The sequence below is a fragment of the Xenia sp. Carnegie-2017 genome, unplaced genomic scaffold (assembly GCF_021976095.1).
Source record: "Xenia sp. Carnegie-2017 unplaced genomic scaffold, XeniaSp_v1 HiC_scaffold_14, whole genome shotgun sequence".
Taxonomy (NCBI): Eukaryota; Metazoa; Cnidaria; class Anthozoa; order Malacalcyonacea; family Xeniidae; genus Xenia; species Xenia sp. Carnegie-2017.
Window position 1 is genome coordinate 5,434,223 of NW_025813447.1, and position 19,789 is coordinate 5,454,011.

Consider the following 19,789-nt stretch of genomic DNA (forward strand, 5'->3'; position numbering starts at 1 on the left):
TGCGTGTGTGTCGTCATAGTCCCCTCCCCGTTAGAAATCTCCTAGATATTGAAAATCAGCAACTAAACTGTGTAGGCATCGTTAGAAATGATTTCAGAATTGAAGGATATTTAGTAAATTGAATACTGCCTAATAGAAGTGTTCGATTCATATCGATTTTATTAACGAGACTTAACGTTAAAGTGCACATACAGTTATTTCAAATTCGTTGAAATTTTAAAGTTTAGACTGTGGAAAATATGATTTCGAAAAATTTCGTAAAAAGAAAAACAAAGTTTTTGCGGTTTGAATTAGCTTGCTTTTGAGAAATTCCGCGCCGCTGAGGGACTTAAAACGAGAGGTTTGTGACGTCATTTAAGGAACGTATGAATGCGCTGCATACAAAACAACATAGTGTGAAATAACAATTCTTTATATATTGCTTTGAAATTAATATAAAAATTGTACGAAACATGTCCACATCTGATTCTGAGTCAAGTACAGCAAAAACAGTGGAAAATATTGAATTGAACAGTCGGGAATTCGATTTAGAAGACGAAGATCAGTCGTCATCAAATGCGCTCCGAAACACCGATGGCGATTTTGAGTATGGCCAAGCTGAAGCGTATGAAAACGAACCACTTGCAGATGAAGAGTGGTTAGAAAAGTATATTAGAGAAACAGAAGAAGAAAGACGCCAAACAGAAGAGCTCGAACGCAGAATGCAAAATGAAGTTCCTCTTGATTCTTGGTAAGAAAAGTTGGAAAATTTGTTTATTTATTGTTGCCGAAGCTTTTGACAGATAACTTTAGTAGGTGCCATTGTGGTAACTGCCGTGTTCCTCTTTTGGTTAATCCAAAAGAATGTAGATGCTGCCACGAAATTGCCAATTGCATGATTGAAATGCAAGATCATATGGTGGTATCCGAATTAGGAAGGCAGCCAAAATGCATAACAGAGCATCCAGGATTTGATGCCATTGGCCTCAATCGCTGGGCATTAAATTTAGCTGCCAATCTTTACCAAAGACAAGATGGAGTTAGATATCATAAAGGATTCTTGGAGCAAAGGTTTGTTAGAATTATTAGTTAAATGTTTCTGTCTGGGTTATCTATGAATGCACACTTGCAAAATTTGTATTTTATGGACTCCTACCTGTTTTAATGGACCTTGTGTATTATGCCTTTTCAGGTTTTTTCGAGTTTTTGCATATAGACAATTTACAAGAATGGTACATGGCATTCTTCGAGACAAAAGAATTCCACTTCAGCTTGTGCTTACCATGTTATTCGAAAACTTTTAATTTAAAAAAATGAACACTTTGCAGGGTATGAAGAGGACAATCTGTAAAATAACATAACATTATATATTATTTTAGGTGTTGTTTGCATGAGCCCAGCTAGTAGGGATTCAGTGAAGTGTGGAATGATTTAAGCCACTATTGATTTATTGCATCTTCGATTCACACTTATACTTGTTATACAAAACATACAAAATTACAATTCCTTTCTCTTTATTCTGTCCATGCAGTCAATTCACACTTCACTGAATCCCCAGACTGGAAAGTATGCAAACTGCGCAAGCTAGATCAATTTTTTTTAGAAATTTTGCGCGGCGGATTTTCAATTTTGCGCGGCGGATTTTCGACTTTGCGCTGCGAAGCCATAAAATATTCGCGAGATGCCAGTTTTATTTTTTCCGTATCACACTCCATTTTTGATAAATTGCAATTGCAAATAATTATGAAACATAACATAAAAGATGATACATGTGTATAGCTGTAGCTTACCTTAAGTTGGAGCTTGCAACTCTCCTTTTACAACGTGAGGATGTGTCATGTGTAATCACAAAAAAATGCCACTTTACCTTAGGTATTATGTAACGAGTCGAACGACCAACGTACCACGTATGTTTATCATTCATCTGTTTCATCGTTTCATCACAGCGTATGATACGATAAAAGGTAGGCACCAAATAAATATGATTTACTGACGTCGTCAAATACGTCGTCAAAAAAAAAACAAATCAATCAGGAACCATCTTTTGTATAATCAGCAGCCAGATTGTGGAGTAGAAGGTTTTCAGTTAATAATTGTTTATAATCAGCAGGCAGATGGTGGACAAAAAGGTTTTCAGTTAATAATTGTTTATAATCAGCAGCCAGATTGTGGGTAGAAGGTTTTCAGTTAATAACTGTTTATAATCAGCAGGCAGATGGTGGACAAAAAGGTTTTCAGTTACTAATTGCTTATAATCAGCAGCCAGATTGTGGAGTAGAAGGTTTTCAGTTAATAATTGTTTATAATCAGCAGGCAGATGGTGGACAAAAAGTTTTCAGTTACTAATTGTTTATAATCAGCAGCAGATGGTAAGCAGGGGAAGTTTTCAGTTGATAAATATTTATAATCTGCAGCCAGATGGTGGACAAAAAAGTTTTTCAGTTAATAATTGTTTATAATCAGCAGGTAGATGGTAAGCAAGGGAGGTTTTCAGTTGATAAATATTTATAATCTGCAGCCAGATGGTGGACAAAAAAGGTTTTTCAATTAATTGTTTATAATCAGCAGGCAGATGGTGGACAAAAGGTTTTCAGTTAATAATTGTTTATCATCAGCAGCCAGGTGTTAGACGAAAAAGGTTTTCAGTTAATTATTGTTTATAATCAGTAGCCAGGTGGTGGACAAAAAGGTTTTCAGTTAATCTTTGTTCATAATCTGTAGCCAGGTGGTGGACAAAAAGTTTTTCAGTTAATCTTTGTTTATAATCAGCAGCCAGGTGGTGGACAAAAAAGATTTTTCAGTTAATCTTTGTTTATAATCAGCAGCCAGATTGTGGACAGAAAAGGTTTTCAGTTAATAATTGTTTATAATCAGCAGGCAGATGGTAAGCAAGGGAGCTTTTCAATTGATAAACAATTACGATCTGCTGCCAGATTTGGATTAAAACTTTTGATTATAACTGCACGAAGCATACTGGTTGACGCTTGACTAAGGTTACAAGAGGAAAGGTAGCTTAGGGCGTGATGTTATGATGCGTTGCAAAACCTTGGACATCTCTCCTTCGTGTTTTTGCCATGCTCGTCGGTCTCTAAAAACAGGAATCATATGTCTGGACAAACCACGTTCCTTGTCCCCATTGATGTAAAGTTTTGCCATTTCGTTCAGTGCTGCGTCGCATTGAAGTACAGATGGTAAACTCAATCAACTTTAGCACGATTCATTAGCACTTTTATGCTTTGCCCACCATCCATTTCTTGCTTATCCACCACCCGGTAAAAAGATTCGGCAACAGCCTCAGTTCCGCATTTCGCATAAAATATGTCAAAGACGAGACAAAACTCTTGGCCGACAGCTGAATAAAATGAGGAATCGTTATATAAAGATTCAATAACGGCCTCTTCTTTAAAAAGAACGTCAATCATTTTACCATTGTTGAGCGTCACTTCGAAGACCTCAGAAAGGGTGAACTGCCTTGGTGTACCTTCTTGGAACCTAGTCACAAAGACTCCTTCCTCGAAAACCACATCCTGCAAGGAAAAAATTCCTTCGTCATCGAGAGATCTTCTTGAAAAATTAGGGAAGTGAGTGTGTAGCATATCACCCCAAACAACGGCAATGAGTGTTTTCTTTAGACGCCAAAACACTGTGGATGATAGCTCGCTACAAAGCTCAAAATTCTTTTCAGAAACATGTGGCATCTGTGAGGAAAAGTTTACACATCGTCTAAACTCATTAGCTCCAAGTTCAGAAAACTCCCTGTTGTTTACTGGACTTTTTTCTTCCGAACGAAAACCGCATAAACCACGAAAAGTCGTCCAAAGTCAAAACACTTTGATAGCATTCTGTTGAGGTCGGAAAAGCTATTGGTGTAGCGAACATCAATCTGACTAATGACATCCGCAGCCAGCTTCTCTAGATCATGAACACTGTCCTGCATTTCTCTTGCTACCCAATCCACTGGCACTTTACCGTCGCCTTCTCTAACGACAAACCAACCAGTTTCCAACTCACTTTGCCCAAAGCGGTAATCTCGAATTTCATGAACTCGCTGGCTTAATCTTGGGCAAACAAAGTCATCAGGATCAATTTTAGATACTTCCTCGATGTAACGTTGCATCTGTCGTTTTACCAAAGGAACATGAGAGCACAACTTCCAACCAGGATACCACTCAGCCTGCGCTTGCAGCATCAGGACGACCAAGGGCCACAACAAATCGAGTACACCAAGCAAATCATGGACAAAGTCTTGACCACATAACTTGTAACCCATCTCTTCTCTATTGTCGTGGTCCTTGAAAGTCTCGATGTACACTTCAAACTATCTGCAAGATTCTTTAAAGATAGATAGCTGGAGCTCAAAACCGCTGATGTGCAAATGCGTTGGTTACTCGAAACGGAAGATTCAAGTCCTTAGCAGTATGACGCGCTACGCTGTGCATTTTACCACGACTAAAAGTTGATGATAAAGTGCAATCCTTCTCAGCAAACGATCAACGAAAGGCGAGTCCTTGAGCTGACTAAATACTTTATCTAACCAATGGGCAGGGTCCCATTGGACAGGCCACCAGAATCTTTCTTTGCAGGACAGATCATCATGCAAAGTTCAAATACAGGCTCGTTCATGCCTGCAATGAACGGCTCGTTGACGTATTGTCCATCCATCACTCGCCCTTGCACTTGCAGTAGCCGATTATCCTTAATACCAACATGCACGTCAAGATCTTTAAAAATGGATGCAGCTAGAGCATCACCTGTACCACCAGTTGCATCAGAGTTACTGTAAACCTCCCTTGCGTCAAGGACAATGCCTCGGCGACTACCATTTACAACTGGACAAACGATAGTAACCTGATTAGTGATGCGATGATTGGTAGATTTATCAGCTGTAACATAAAAATGTGGGGCATTCCTGTGTTTGGAAGAGGGTAGAAAGAAAATTGGCTGCTCTCATGTCGATGTAAGCACATGCTGCTTTGATCATGTCTGGAAACAATTTTCGAGAATGACAAAAATCACCAACATCCGCACCAGCAGCTTGAAGCTCAGCAATTCGTGCTTCATAATGAACTGCAGCTGACTTTGTTTTCACAACACCAAGAGCTGCACGGAGTTGATTCTTTGCAACAAGTACTTCCCTTGACCTCCCTTGCTTTACCATCTTCATGTGGTCATCAGCGTTTTGTGGGTCAAAGAAAGAAGATGTCGATGACACGCTTGCTTTTGGCTGTACCATTTTTCACACTTGCCTGCAATTAGCTGTTCATACAAGGCATCTGACATATGTAAACCAGATGCCAAAGATCCGTCTGCTTTGCCAGTAGGTCGATTAAAAGATGACGAAAAGGAAACACGGGAAGAGTTTAAAAATTCGACACGTTCGACACTGCAGCACCCAGCTGTTCTCTTCTTTTAGTATTTCAAAATCTTCCACTTCATCCACAAGCTCAATCAAATTGGAAGATCGAAGTGCGGTACTCGATGTGGGATTGTATGTAGTTGTTGAACTTGTTGATTGGGCTGATTTAGGGTTACCACTCAACTTTTGTGCCACCTTAGTAGCAATTTTTCCGCAAGTTCGTCCACATCAAATGGCAGGTCGCCTTGCTCACTTGATAAAATTGAAGGAAGAAAACTTCAAGCGAGCTTTGATAGCTAAGACGGCTGGTGTTTGAAATAGAGGCAGCCTTACTCGTCTTACTTACTGCATTAACTCTCACAATCTCTTCGCTGTAACAATGAAAGTGTTAAAAAGCCAACATTAAAATTTTCTTGCAAACTGTGTGAAAAGTATATGTACTAAGAAATTCAACAGAAGACGTTGAAATACTTAATGATTTCATCGTTAATATTAAACGACTTAAGAAATTTGTAATGTAGAAATTACTTATCCGAACAAGTGAATTATTGGAAGCCTTGAACTAAAAGTCAACACTTTCAACCACTATGGCATAAATTTCACAAAATATCGTGACAAAATGTCGTAAAATCTGATACTATAATGCAAGAAAAATGCCGTATTTCACTAACAAACCTCTCATCTTTTCATCGGTTTCCTCCCAACTTTCAGATTCACTGACACCAGAAACGATTTTGCACGAAAGTTCGTCAGTTGCATGTCCAGCCGTATCCTTACCAAGCTCTCTGAAACAATTTAATATTCATAATTTTAAAAGCTATCACTGTATATGTAAAAAATGTATTATATAACATGTATGCAGTTTGTGATATTCGGTTATTTTATGGTTCACGCAGGGAATGAGCAATTTAGCTACCTTTCATCGACTTCCATAATTTCTATCCGTTCTCCCATTCCGTCGCCACCACACTTTTGTTGCACTTGGCTTGTACTGAAAATACAATTAACATAGAAAACATACACAATGTAAGTGCAGTTCTCAATTTGGGAATTGGGAACTTGATTTTCATTACCTAGCCGATTTAAGCATTTTGTACGCCTGTAGCGCAGATTTAGCAAGAGGGAATCTTCTCTAATAGCGTCATTTGCTAAGGTCTTTTCGCCCTTGTCGCTGTGAGTTTTTAAATGGTTTGCTAGAGAGGACTTGTTCCCTTTGCGTTTGCCTTGCGTTTGCCTTGCCTAAAACAAAGTAAGCAAAAGCCCATTGGGGTTTTCTCGTGTCCACTCTTTGCTCGCTTTCCTTCTGGTCCTGTTTTCTGCTGCTTGCTATGTCTTTTAAACATGTTGGCAAACTGAAACTCTATAACACACAATTTTTATGGTTACAAATGTGTCGATAGCCAATCTTGGTTGTTTACTATTGTTTTTATAAAACCCACTGACAATGTCGTGCCACTTTTCTATGTGACGCAAACACGATCACTCTTACACACGACTAACGTTCTAACACTAGATAATTGTTCTGTTACCTTCCTTAGACAGTGTTTGCTGCTTATTTTTAGCCACTGCTGCTGTCTCAGTTTTTGCACAGCCTCTACACAAGACCTGGGCACCAAAACCTTCATCATCACCTGCTGATGTTGAGCTAGGCGGAATTGCGTGGCACGTTTTTTTGCAAACTTTGCAAAAATGGCTTCCACATTCCTTCTTGCATGAAACGCAAACTAGTAATTAGGCAACAACAATGAAAACATAAGTTAAGATAATGTAATGAACGTTTTTTTGGTATCAAAGGCAAGCAGCACTAGTTTTTAGCAACACACAAATGTTGGTTTGGTACTCTTAGTGAGAAGTGAATATTGTCGAGGAATCACCGAATCAGCTCCTGCAATCAACCAATGGCTGATATATATTGTGTATATTGTTGTTAGGAAAATTTTCGGCTATTGTAACGCGTGAATTTACCTGATTTAACTGCTTGAATCTCAGCCATCTAGTAAAATAAATAAACAATTAGATAAAAAGTTTGTCAAAAATCTCGCTTTATCACCAAACAATAGCGAGCTAAGCCCTGTTAGTTCGTTAGCAAACCGGTTTTAATTATAAATTGCTTCATTTATCAATATGTTTTATGTAAGGATTGTGAATTTTATTTGCCTTAAATGTATTAAAACATGCTTTGTAGTTTGTAATACAAGAAATCCTTTCGTACCACTACTTTTAGGTTACACAAAAAACATAACTGTTAAATAATAACTTGTTTCCCGGGCGTTTAGTGTTAGAAGCGTTAATGCTTTCAGAATTTTTATCATTTGTAATTTTGTATCAGTACTTTTGATTTTACTAAACCATTACGTGTACTCACCTTACAAATTTGAACACCCCAAGTTGGTTTAATTAAATATCACGTATCACCGTAGAATACACCGAAGAATCGATATGGTTTGCCTTGAAGTCGCTTAAAAAGAGAAAGCTCGAAAAACGAAAGCAAAGAATGTGTAGTTAATCTGCTCAGATATCATATTTCTAGTCATCAAACGCTTATTGGCTTACCAACCAATTAACGGAACTTGCCTGTCAAAACAGCTTGTAAGATTGACATTCAACAGGCAACAATTTTTTTCAACGGAAACAACAGCGCTGCAGCGCACATGTGCTGATATTGCGCAATAATTTCTCGCGCTGCGCGGCAAATTTCACAAATGCGCGGCGAACAAGAAATTTTTTAAAATCTGCGCGTCAGGACGCGCATTTCTCCCGAAATTGCGCAAGCTAGATCTAGGTTGCGCAAGACATACTTTCCAGTCTGGCTTAGACCTATTTTGAGGTTTTTTTGAAGTCCATGAACCGGAATAAGTTGGTCACATATCAAATAACCATTCAAAGACACTCTAACTGAGCTCATTTGCTTGTTGAATTCTTTCATTCTGTTTGTGATTATCCCATGCCGAAAAGGAGCTTGTAGATGAATCCTCTGTGGATAAGCGGGATCGCCATATATGCAAAATGGTCTACAATACACAGAAAAAGCATTTTGTTCCAGGTCTTGAAGGAAGTTTGAGCCAGCCAACATACCAGCATCATGTTTTTTTCCTTCTGTAATATAGAAAGTATTTGCCTGAGTTATAGACTGTTTTTTCTTGTACAATATAGTGTGTACAATAATATTTTCATTTCAATAATATAAGCATACCAAATGGACCAAAAATATGTGTAATCAAACCATTTGGCAATGCCACACCCTGGAACTTCAAAGAGTGAACTCTTTTATGGCCATTGTAAACAATTCGCTGATGTTTTGTTGGCCGTGAAATTGGTCTGACCGTTCCATCAATAAAGCCAAAGTAATTTTCATAAGGTGCTCCTTTTTCATGGATGGCATTGGCATAGATTTTGATAGATGGCATTGGCTTTAGATTTTCTGAGCTTAAAGGATCATGGTTCCATTCTGTAGTTTTTTGCTTATGATGATTATAAATAAAGTCAATGATGGTATTTGCAATCATACACAACTCAGGAACTGGTCGCCCAAATCGGCCAATCATGTCTGAAAATCGACAAGGGTTAGCAAGACGATTTAAAGAATGCATAGCCCCTCCAGTCCTGAACATGTTGTCCTTTGTGACACTTGACTATTTCAGGATTCTAAGATTTTGTTGGAGGAAAATCAAATCGTGTTTGTTGGCTCGGAATTCTACTTTACATTCATCCTCACTTAGATTATCTAAACAAAATGGCTCATAATTTTTGAATGGAAGCTCTGGGTTCCTTGATTTATATGCCTTGTACAATATGATCAATTCATATTCTGTAATGCAACCTTCTTCAAAAAGCGCAAGACAAAAGTTTCGTATTGTTTTAAACGAAGACATGAAAAAGAGTTCACTTTCTACCGCCACTTTCTATTACGAACTTTGCTTAACTTTTTTAAATATACGCGCGAGCGTCATGCTCGCCCCCGTCTTCCACGATGTCTCACGACGCCGTTGTCGGATATAACGTAGTTGCTTAGCTCTCTAGCATCATCTGGACGCAAGCCGATTCACATTCAAACGGATCAAGGCTGGGAGTTTTCAATGAGACTTTAAGAAACTCATGACAGAAAACATTACATTGTTCAACACATTTAACAAGACAAAGGCATCGATTATTGAACGTTTGATACGTACACTGAAAGCAAAAAATGTGGCGTTACTTTACCGTAAATAAAACGATGAGATACATTAACATGTTGCCCGATCTGATGTATTCTTATAATCATAGTATGCATCGTAGCATCAAGAAAAAACCGATTAACGTTACAAGTGAAAATGAAGATAGAATATGACAAAATCTATAAGGGATAGCAAACTAAATAAACATACATATAAAATATAAGTTTGATACTGGCGATCAAGTACGAATAAGTAAAATATAACGAAAGTTTGAGAAGGGGTATTTACCAAATTTTTCAAAAGAAACTTTCACCTTAATTCAAAAAATACCTCGTAATCCTCCTCTATACAGGTTGAAGGATTATGATGGGGAAGAACTTAAAGGAACGTTTTATGAAAAACAACTTCAAAAAGTCATCAAGAAAGATGATGTTTACGACATTGAAAAAATACTTAAGAAACGGGGCAGAGGGAGTAATGTACAATATTTTGTAAAATGGTCAGGCTACTCAAAGAAATTTAAATCTTGGGTACCTGCTTCAGAAATACATATATAAAACGTAACTGTGTGCTTGATCTCTTTCATTTTACAATTTATATCAATGATGAGCGGAAGACACTTTTATTTGACATTACCTAGTAATGCATCTCTCACTGTATTTCCAGATAATAAAGTTTCAGGTTATCATGTAAAATTACCTCACGTTGTGAATTTAAATGGCAATTGGGAAGTAGGATTGTATTCAATTACATATCCTCATACATGGTACACGTTGAAAGGGTTTGGATACACATATATATGTAACTTACAAATCAGGTCTACATACTCCGGTATTTGTCAGCTATGGCTTGTATGAAAAAGCCTTCGACCTTGTAAAAGCAATTAATTAGACTCTTGACAAAGAAGTAAAAGAAAATATTCAATTGAGCTTTGACCCCCCAACAGAAAAATTTAAAGTCCATGTAAAACAAGGTTACAAAGTATTATTTAATCAATAAATGTCGATCTTACTCGGCTTTGGAGGAAAAGAAGTAGAGATTTCAAAAACAACCGAAAGCCCTTAAGCTTCTGATTTGCACGGATCCGTCATGATGTATGTATATTGCAACATTGTACAACCGCAAGTTGTTGGAGAAGTCAATGTAAAATTACAAAGGCAGTTTTCCTCTTTTGAGGACATCGAAATTCTCTTAAGGGACGAGTTAGGAAATCCCATCTCATTTGAACGAGGGAAGTCGATAGTGACACTTCATTTTAGAAAACAAGCCTCATCTTATTTCACATAAGAAAAAAATATGAGTCGATTAAAGCGTTATATTCAATATTATCTCAATCAGCAAAAAGGATACGGATCGCAACCTGTCTTTAAGGGAGCAACCTGGCAAAAAGTTGTGGGCAGATGGGTTATCTTCTTGCTAGTTTATTTCGTAGATTGGCTGGAGCTGCAATACCTTTGGCAAAACTCGGCGCAAAATCTCTAGGTAAAATTGCCCTCGATACAGGTGCAAACGTTTTGGGCGATGTTATCTCAGGGAGAAGTTTTAAAAAGGCTGCAAAATCTGGTCTTAGTCAAGCAGCAAAGGAAACAGGGAAAAAAGCTGTAAACCGTATGCAACAGTTTGCTCAAACAGGAAGAGGAAAACTCCAGAAGAAACAGGCAAAAGAAGGGCTGAAAAGAAAAGCATCGTCTTCTCATGTCATTTACCATTCAACCAAGAGACATAAAGCAGCTAAAGATGCAGAAGATATTTTGGGTTAAATATTGAGTTCATTCATCCAAAATCTGCAGAATGTACAAAAAGTGAACTTGATATATATTTCGTACCCTCAACGCAAACCAGTTTGGAAAAGGGGCGATGGATAGACCATCCACCGGTCTCTAGTGTATCTGAAAGCAGCCAATTACTTTTTTAGCAAAAGGTACAGAAGATTATGTTGACTTGTCTAACACAATATTGATGGTCAAAGCAAAAGTAACGAAAGCCGACGGTGGAAATCTCGATGATGGCGCTAAGGTATAGCCGGTGGACAATTTCTTGCATAGTTTGTTTAAGCAAGTTGATGTGTTTTTGAAAGGGAAGATAGTAACCCAATCGACAGGAACTTATCCTTATCGTGCATATATCGATACACGTTTGAATTATGGTCCATCCCAGCTGACAGCTGCGTTGTTTTACAAGGACGAAGCTTCAAAAATGGAGGTTGCTGACCCAGCAAACGCCAGTCCAAACAAAGGCTTAAAAACACGAAGTAAGTTTACGGCTGGTAGTGCAATTGTCGAAATGGGAGGCCCTATATTTTGTGATGTTTTCTTCGGTGAACGCCTCCTGCTTAGCTATGTTGATTTGAAAGTGGTAGTGAACCGTGCCAGTGACGAGTTTGCCGTAATGGAATCCGAGGACGATGCAGCCTTTAAAGTGAAACTGGTGGATGTTTATCTAAAAGTTTGCAAAGTTAAAGTGAATCCTAGTAGAGCTATGTCTCACGAAGTTGCACTGAAAAAATGCCTATCCGTTTACCTTGTAAGGCGTGCGGACTGCAAAAGTTTCATCATTCCATCAGGAAACCCATAGCTGCAAAAAGATAATCTTTTCAAAGGGTTGTTACCGAAATCACTTGTCGTCGGTCTTGTTGCAAGTGCTGCATTCAATGGCGCTTATAAAATGAACCCATTCAATTTCAAGCATTTCAACGTTTCATCCTTAGGCATTTCTGTAAATGGCGAATCTCTACCATCTAAGCCTTTCAAGCTGTCGTTGGGTAACAATCCTAGGTACATAGAAGTACTTCTATCACAATTTGCTGGCACTGGGAAAATCTTTTTGAACGCCGGAAATGGAATTGCTCGTGACGAGTTTCGAAAGGGTTTTGCTTTGTACTGTTTTGATTTGACACCTGATATGTGTAGTACGGGAGAACATTTTAATACAGTGCAAAAAGGAAATCTTGCCATTGACATACAATTCTCAACAGCACCAACTAATGCTGTTAGTCTTGTCTGCTATGGAGAGTTTGAGAATGTAATCTTTATCGATTATGAGAGGAATGTTGTCTATGACTACATTGGTTAAATGGAAACCTCACAAATACCGTCTGCTTTGAGATCGGATCCTGTTACAAACAAGAAATTTCTTGGTATTTTTTCCAGGCAATCGTTTACCTAAAGTAATCAAAAGCTATCCGAATGGGCGTATAGCAAAAACCGATATCAGCGGAAAACCTGGAAGTCATTCGGTTGCATTTTACTTTCCATCTGAACGAAAAGCCGAATACTTCGACAGCTATGGCCAGTCACCTGAGATTTATCATAAATTCTTTAGTGACTATTTGAAACATTATGATTGGGATTTTAATACACGCAAATTCCAAACTATTTGGACCGATGTATGTGGACAATATTGTATATTTTACCTAAGCCAAAGAGTGCGAGGCGATAATATGAGTAGAATTGTAGGCATGCTTGATGGTAATACTGTTGAAAACGATAAGAAGGTATCGAAATTTGTAAACAAACATTTTCAAATAGAAACAGTTGTAATCCCTAACGATGGAAATCAGTCAAGTACAAGCTTATTTGTAAAAGATTGGAGTGTTTAATTATAAATAAAAAAGTTCTTTGTGTAACTTAATTGCTTGCGTTTTGTATTTACATGTTCTAATTGACAACAATCACCAAAATGATATCAACTGCGATTTTTTTTTAAAGAAAACATCTTTACAAGACATATTAATAACTTAACCAACGTAAATGAGTTTTCTTGTGTGTAAAGGAAGCTTTGGGCGTTGTCAATTTCGTTTTTCATGAACTAGGATAAAATGTTTCGTTTTCTTCACATGGTGAAGTTTCCATTTGAGCCTCCTTCCATCTCATATCGTTCCTCACCAAATCTCGAGGAATATTTATTTATGATGAAACACGAAAGAATTCTTTAAACCCTTGAGGATTGAAATTTTTCCTTCGTCTCACAACATCGCTAATTAGATCTGTTATGTTTGATTATGGAATGGTGACTCCCTCAAGTTTGACTTGTCCCGAACCGTCTTAAGATATTATACTCCGATGTGTTCTAAGACGCTGCAATATTGCTTTCGCCCGCTCACGCATAGTTTTTGGGCACACTTTGTACAGTGACAGAGTCAACTAATTTCTGATTTTCATTGTCGCTTATTGAGTTTTTTTCATTCCCATCAACAGTGTCTACCACGCGTACCATGGGCATCTGATTATGTTCTGTTGCTTCAATTTAAGAAATTGTTCAAAGTTTGCGCTAAAAAGTTTTTGTTTTTGATCGCCACTCACGTCGTCTTGTTGAAGAATATGTGAGAGCTGCAAATCTTTATTCATCATATTCATCATGATCGGAGTAGTTTCAAGTTTTTGTTGTTTTTCGTATCTGTTAAATACATCTTCAGGAACAAGATTCATACGTTTGACATGTTTCATTTTGTGGACAAACTTCCCAATACACTTATAACAGGTGGCAGTAAAGCAGTCGGTAAATTTCCTCCCTTCTGATTCAAACGTTCTTTCTTCTTTGCTCGTGAGATTTTTTGTTAGCCTGCGCTCTCAGGTGTTTTCTTGAGCCTTGACAACAGTCGCTTTTGACTCGCATGAGATAATCGTATGCGCGAGTCGTAGCGTCTTGAAACGACTCCAAAAGGTAGTTGACATTTTTAGTGTACATTTGACGGGCCAAAGTTGAAATACCCAGAGAATCTCTCAGGTTTTTAAAAGTGATCATATAATGAGAGTTAAGGCTTATCGCTCTTGATTGTTTACTAGGAGGGGATAAATTTTGCGTTAAATACATGACAGATATCCATCGATGATGTGACCCACGGGTGAATAAATCAGACATTCGTTGGTCATTAGAACATTCTGACATAAGATCGTCTATGAATAAAGAGTTTTGACATCCTTCCAAAATATCGGTCAAGTTGTCAGGGAACCCTTCCACAAAAATCACATTCGGTATCCTTTTAACCATTTCGTCAAATTCCATCTGAGGTTCGCCATAGCAGTAAATTATTATACATGGAACTGGGTAAACAACTCAATCAAGTTATTAAGCATCGACCTAACGCGATGGATCTTACCAGATTGACTTTGCTCGCAAATATAAAAGTTAGCTGGTGTTTTAAAACGCACGTCCATTGTCTTGCAAATGAAAACAGAATTGTTTTACAACAGACTAAATACCATCTTGCATGTATCAATTAAATATACTCTATAAACAAGTTAAATACTTAATGAACAAGAAGCTGATTGGATGTTCGGCTCTAAAACACTGAGCACATAAGCAATCGCAAACATTTGCTTTCATCAATTGATTGGTTAATCATGTCGTTCACATGGCAAGACGTTGTGAAAAGTTGGGTTTCTTCAACTCAAGTAAGCAATAGTTAGCATTGTATAAAAGATTTGATAAGGCATTTGGCATATGCCAATATTATTCTAACAAGAATTATTAACATTCAAAGCCCTCACATCATTCTATTGGCACAAATAATGTTGGAAACCTTGGATCGTGTCTCAGTACCAAGAGCAATGCAACATCCAACATACTTCGTTTATCATGCAAATGCAAAAGAAGTAATGGTCCACGACCTTCAAGTTTGAATTGCGAAAATATCAGACAGTTGGAGAATGATGAGGGTGTAAATATTGATCATTATTATAAATTGAACATTGAAAATATGATGGACATGGATTAACTACTTTTAAATCTATCTTTGAAAATATTAATACGATGTCAATCAGCGTTAAATTAATAATTACTATTAAACCTTCGATAAAAAGAAACGTTATATTCATCTTCATACATTTTAATGTCGTTTATAAATGTTTTATCATATTCGTTCTCTGATTCAAAATCCATATCTTCCTCGTCGTCAGATTCCAATAAACTAATATCGTTTGCGTTTTCTTCATTCTTAAAAATCATGTCACCGTCATCGCCATCCTTAACATCATCATTATACACCAAAATGTTTTCCATTTCTTCATCACTACATGTCTCATCGTTGGCTTTGTCATCAACACAGCTATGATTTTTTCTACACTCTAGTGCAGTGGGCTGTACCATTGTATAAAGCATTGAATCGGGAAGTCGTATAATGGGCTTTACAGACGGACTAGCAGAGTTAGACGTTGGTGACCAATATTATCTGTAAGGTATTGTGCTTCACCAGAGTTGACAATTATTTTTTTGTCGTAGACGATCTGATACTGCTTTACGTCTTTCTTGTTGACAAGCCGACCGGTCCCTTTTTCTCGTGTTATTTTACTGTTATTTACAACATCTATTTTATCTTTCTTATTTTCGACATCTGAACGTGCATAGCTACATATCATTTCATACATAGAATCAAAATTAAGAATTTGGCTATTTTTAAAATTCAAAGTAAAACCCCGTATCTCACCATGTTTTCCTCGATTATTTACAACTTACTCATAATTTTTTGGATCCCCACATACAAATCTTGTAATGTAACTACCTACCGCATGTTCTTGAGTGATTTCGTTTGTTAAAGTATCCAGGTAATCCTCTAAGAGTGGCCTTGGATCCCCTGGTTTATTTACATAAATACAGCTCACGGTATAGACGTATAAAAGATTATGCTGCAACAGATCCATCACATTGTTAAATTCTAATCTAGCCCATGCAGTTGTAAAAATTCTAATAAAGATATTTGTTAGTTTGCTTTCTACTTCATACTCGCGCTTTCTCTTAAAGACAATTTCAACTAAATCATCATTCAAGGATGCAACGTCGTGCATTTCAGTGTCGGCCCCGTTCAAACGTCTGTAGAAATGTAGAGGATCATTAGTGAATTCTGTATTTAGTCGATTGTCTTTTTGACAAAATTTACCCCGCAAGCTGTTAAGACATAGCTTAGCCAATTCTTAAACCTGGATTGTACTCTATTTTATCATGCCTTAACAGTATTCCCTCGTTTTCATAATAGTCGGCCATGTATTTTTGTCTGTCCTCGGGAGTTTGTATACGACTCGGAAATCCTGAACTCTCTTGCTTTATACGGAGAAAATAACTCACATAATCCGAAAACAAATCTGAGCTTGTGTTTTCAAAGTGCCAAATTTCAAAAATTTCAATAACCTTAAATCCTTTTTCAATAGCTTTCAACATATGGCTGTTATTGCAGTTTTGTTGCAAGAGAGAGCTGTGGATGTCATGCTTATGAAATGGTGAGCTGTAATGCCTTTCTCTCTAAATTTATTACTTTTTTCACTTTTAACTATTTTGATGTTTTTCCAACCATACAAGATCAATGAAACAAAGAAAATTTACTGTCTTGAAATAAAAGACGTAGATGATTGTTTCGAAAAAATATTCAAGCAAGCAAAACGAATGGCAACTCAAGTAGAAGTATAGCCATCAATGCCAAAAATAGCTAAAAACAAAGACACCGAAAAAACATTCCGTCAGAAACTCCACAGGATTACTATAAGAGAAATTTCGCCATTCCCTTCCTTGATCATATCATCAATTATTTGGATCATAAATTCTCGGGTAATAACGCTCAATGAAAAAGGCCATGTGATAAAATTTTGTATATTTTTTCGTTTCAGATATGAGAACTACCGCTGCTTCTTTGCTTGGACTAGTGCCGTCGGTCTTGTGTGAGAAAGATATGGACTCGGAAGCTGTGATAAATCCTTATGATAAATTTATAGCGCAGCGACATGCCTTCTCCTGAAGTCATTCATCAAGAACTAAGGCGTTGGAAATTTCAGTACGAAAAATTAAGCAAAAAAATTAACAAAATTGCATTTCACTACTTTCAAATTACTATCTTCAAATTACGTTAAGGACAGTTTGGTCCCACGTACAACATTCAACAACAACAATTTGTCTTTTACTCTAACTAAACAGCAACACCCTTTCAAACGTCACTTCCTGCTCCTCATTCCGTCCAAAGCGGCAATTCATACGGTAGCCACACCGGCCCCTAAATGGAAATCGCAAGGTATTAATGCATTTACAACCATATTAAGCTACTGTTAAATCTGAATAACACAACAAGAATATAACTCTCAAATTCTAAATTATTTAGATATATAAACTTTAATTGTCCATCTCAAGTAGACATAATTTAGTCACGGGACGAATCAAGGTTACCATGTTCATCTTGTAAAATCCCTTTCGTTGATGTTTGGCTCTGGTCAATACTGTTGAGCTAGTTTTAACCTTCACTGTCCGCACCTAACCGTCATTACTTGCTATTGCTTCTATAACGAGACCTAACGGCCATTGTCCCCTTGGGTAGTTTTCGTCAGCTACAAGTACTAGATCTCTTTCTTTAAGATTCCGTCTCGGTGTATACCATTTCTTTCTCTCCATTAATGTTGGTAAGTATTCTTTAAGCCATCTACGCCAAAAAACATTTGCCAAATATTGAGCCTGCTTCCAATTCTTCTTACATCACAAATCATTTTTTGTCAAATAATCCCGGGGGTAAACTAGTACTTGCTCGTAAATGCAATAAGTGGTTTCGAGTTAGAGGGCCGTCATCGTCAGGACTGTCACTGTTGCGCGTGAGAGGTCTTGAATTCAGGATCAGAACCACCTCTGCACCCTTTGTCCTTTGAGGATATGTCTAACAGATCGTATAATTCTCTCCCATACGCCTCCCATATGGCTCGCTGAAGGCGGGTTAAAGTTCCACTTAATTCTTCTTTGCGTACAAAATTTGTGAACTTTACTTTGATTCTACTCTTCAATTCCTTTGTTCAATTCCTTATTAGCACTCACAAAATTTGTTCCTCTATCACTCCTGATTTGCTCGGGACATCCTCGAATGCCTATAAATCTCTTGAAAGCGTTGATCATCGAGTCTGTATCCAAGGAATGAGCTATTTCTATATGGATTGCTCGGGTCGTGAAACATGTAAAAAGGCAGCCATGTCTTATAACCAATGATCTACCTCTTTTCACCAGCATGGGTCCAAAATAATCGATACCTACATTAGTAAAAGGAGGTTTTTGAGGTGTCACTCGGCTTTCTGGTAGATGTGACATTAGCTGCCCACCCAAATGAGCCTTTCTTCTTTGACAAGCCAGGCAACTTCGTACAACGCGTCGAACTGCTGTTCTTCCTTTAATTATCCAGAATTCCTTTCTTAGTGATGATAAGACGGATTCTTGACTCATATGACCTACTTCAACATGATGTTGCCGAATTATCATGTTTGTGACGGGATGCTTGAAGGGTAGAATAATAGGATGTTTTGATTTTCCATTGATTGGCTCATTACCAAGCCTGCCTCCAACCTTTAGTAAGCTGTTCACCATCATTAGATTTATTTGTCGAATGGAGATTCCTGATTTTCCGTGTAGTGCCTTGTCAAGCTCATTGCTATTTCCTGGAACTGCAAGCAGTTTCAGTCCTTGAGAGAATGTGGTGTTCTATACATGTGCGAAGATCTCCCTTTCGGCGGCATCCATGTCTTCCGTTGTTAGTCGTCCAACTTTAAATTCCGATTCCAAATGAGGACCAAAAATAACTTTCTTTTGTCTCGCCTTGCTAAGGAGATAATCCCTATAACGGAACAACCAAGCGTGAAATCAACATATCCAAGAAGTGAGGCTGTTCTGCAGTCACGTAAATTTGAGCTTCCTTCTTTACTTCTCAGTTTTCATCCTTTAATTCAGGAATTGTTATCCCCTTCGGCCAATGGCTTTCTTCCTCCCAAAGGAATGCAGGACCTTTTAACCATTGGCCTTTGTTTCTCAATACGTCCAACATAACGCCTTTGGAGCCTTCATCGGTTAACGCAATTCCACTCGGATGGGGCGATACACTACAAATCACTGACAAACTGTTGGACTCGAATGTGTGAAATCTTTTGCTTTCGTTGTTAATACATTTGAGGAATGACATTGAATCTTTCCAATAACAAACTCTTTGCACTACCAAATCCAATTCTTCTCGAATAATCTTTGAAAGACTTACGGAAATGACGGCAGCCGTTAATTCGAGTCTTGGTATAGAAATCTCCCTTAATGGAGCAAGTCTAGCCTTCCCAATTACAAATGAGCACTGTATTTCGTTGTTTGCATTCTTTAGACGCATATATGCCACCGCCGAATAGCCAAGTCGAGAGGCGTCGGAGAAAATATGCAGACTCACATCTTTAACTTCTTTGAATCCTGCAGGCTTAAAACAGCGGCGAACCCGAATTTCTTGTAGCTTTGGGGGATCAGCTACCCAACGTTTCCAATAAGAAAGTTCGTTCGCCTGAATGTGATCATCCCATCCAAGTCCCTTTCTACA

The 19,789-nt window shown here is 37.7% G+C and overlaps 2 protein-coding genes and 1 long non-coding RNA gene across 3 annotated transcripts; 1 reads left to right on the plus strand and 2 right to left on the minus strand.

Moving 5' to 3' along the window:
• Window positions 1–331: 331 nt before the first annotated feature.
• Window positions 332–935, plus strand: LOC124435127. The gene is made up of 3 exons (XM_046985074.1): window positions 332–730; window positions 796–829; window positions 915–935. The coding sequence occupies exons 1-3, from the start codon at window positions 453–455 to the stop codon at window positions 933–935; spliced, it is 333 nt and encodes a 110-aa protein (XP_046841030.1). The 5' UTR covers window positions 332–452.
• Window positions 936–6,025: 5,090 nt separating this feature from the next.
• On the minus strand, window positions 6,026–6,454 carry LOC124435329. Its single transcript, XR_006945000.1, has 3 exons — window positions 6,409–6,454; window positions 6,252–6,326; window positions 6,026–6,120 (listed from the first exon to the last, which is right to left on the minus strand). It is a non-coding gene; the product is annotated as an uncharacterized LOC124435329 (long non-coding RNA).
• An 11,771-nt stretch (window positions 6,455–18,225) lies between these two features.
• LOC124435128 lies at window positions 18,226–18,807 on the minus strand. Its single transcript, XM_046985075.1, has one exon. The coding sequence runs from the start codon at window positions 18,805–18,807 to the stop codon at window positions 18,226–18,228; it is 582 nt and encodes a 193-aa protein (XP_046841031.1).
• Window positions 18,808–19,789: the final 982 nt, after the last annotated feature.

Coding starts and splice junctions, on each gene's coding strand:
- LOC124435127 (XM_046985074.1), top strand. CDS start 453: ATGTCCACATCTGATTCTGAGTCAAGTACAGCAAAAACAGTGGAAAAT. Junction 731..795: donor GAAGTTCCTCTTGATTCTTG/GTAAGAAAAGTT, acceptor TAACTTTAGTAG/GTGCCATTGTGGTAACTGCC. Junction 830..914: donor ACTGCCGTGTTCCTCTTTTG/GTTAATCCAAAA, acceptor TATCCGAATTAG/GAAGGCAGCCAAAATGCATA.
- LOC124435128 (XM_046985075.1), bottom strand. CDS start 18,807: ATGGTGAACAGCTTACTAAAGGTTGGAGGCAGGCTTGGTAATGAGCCA.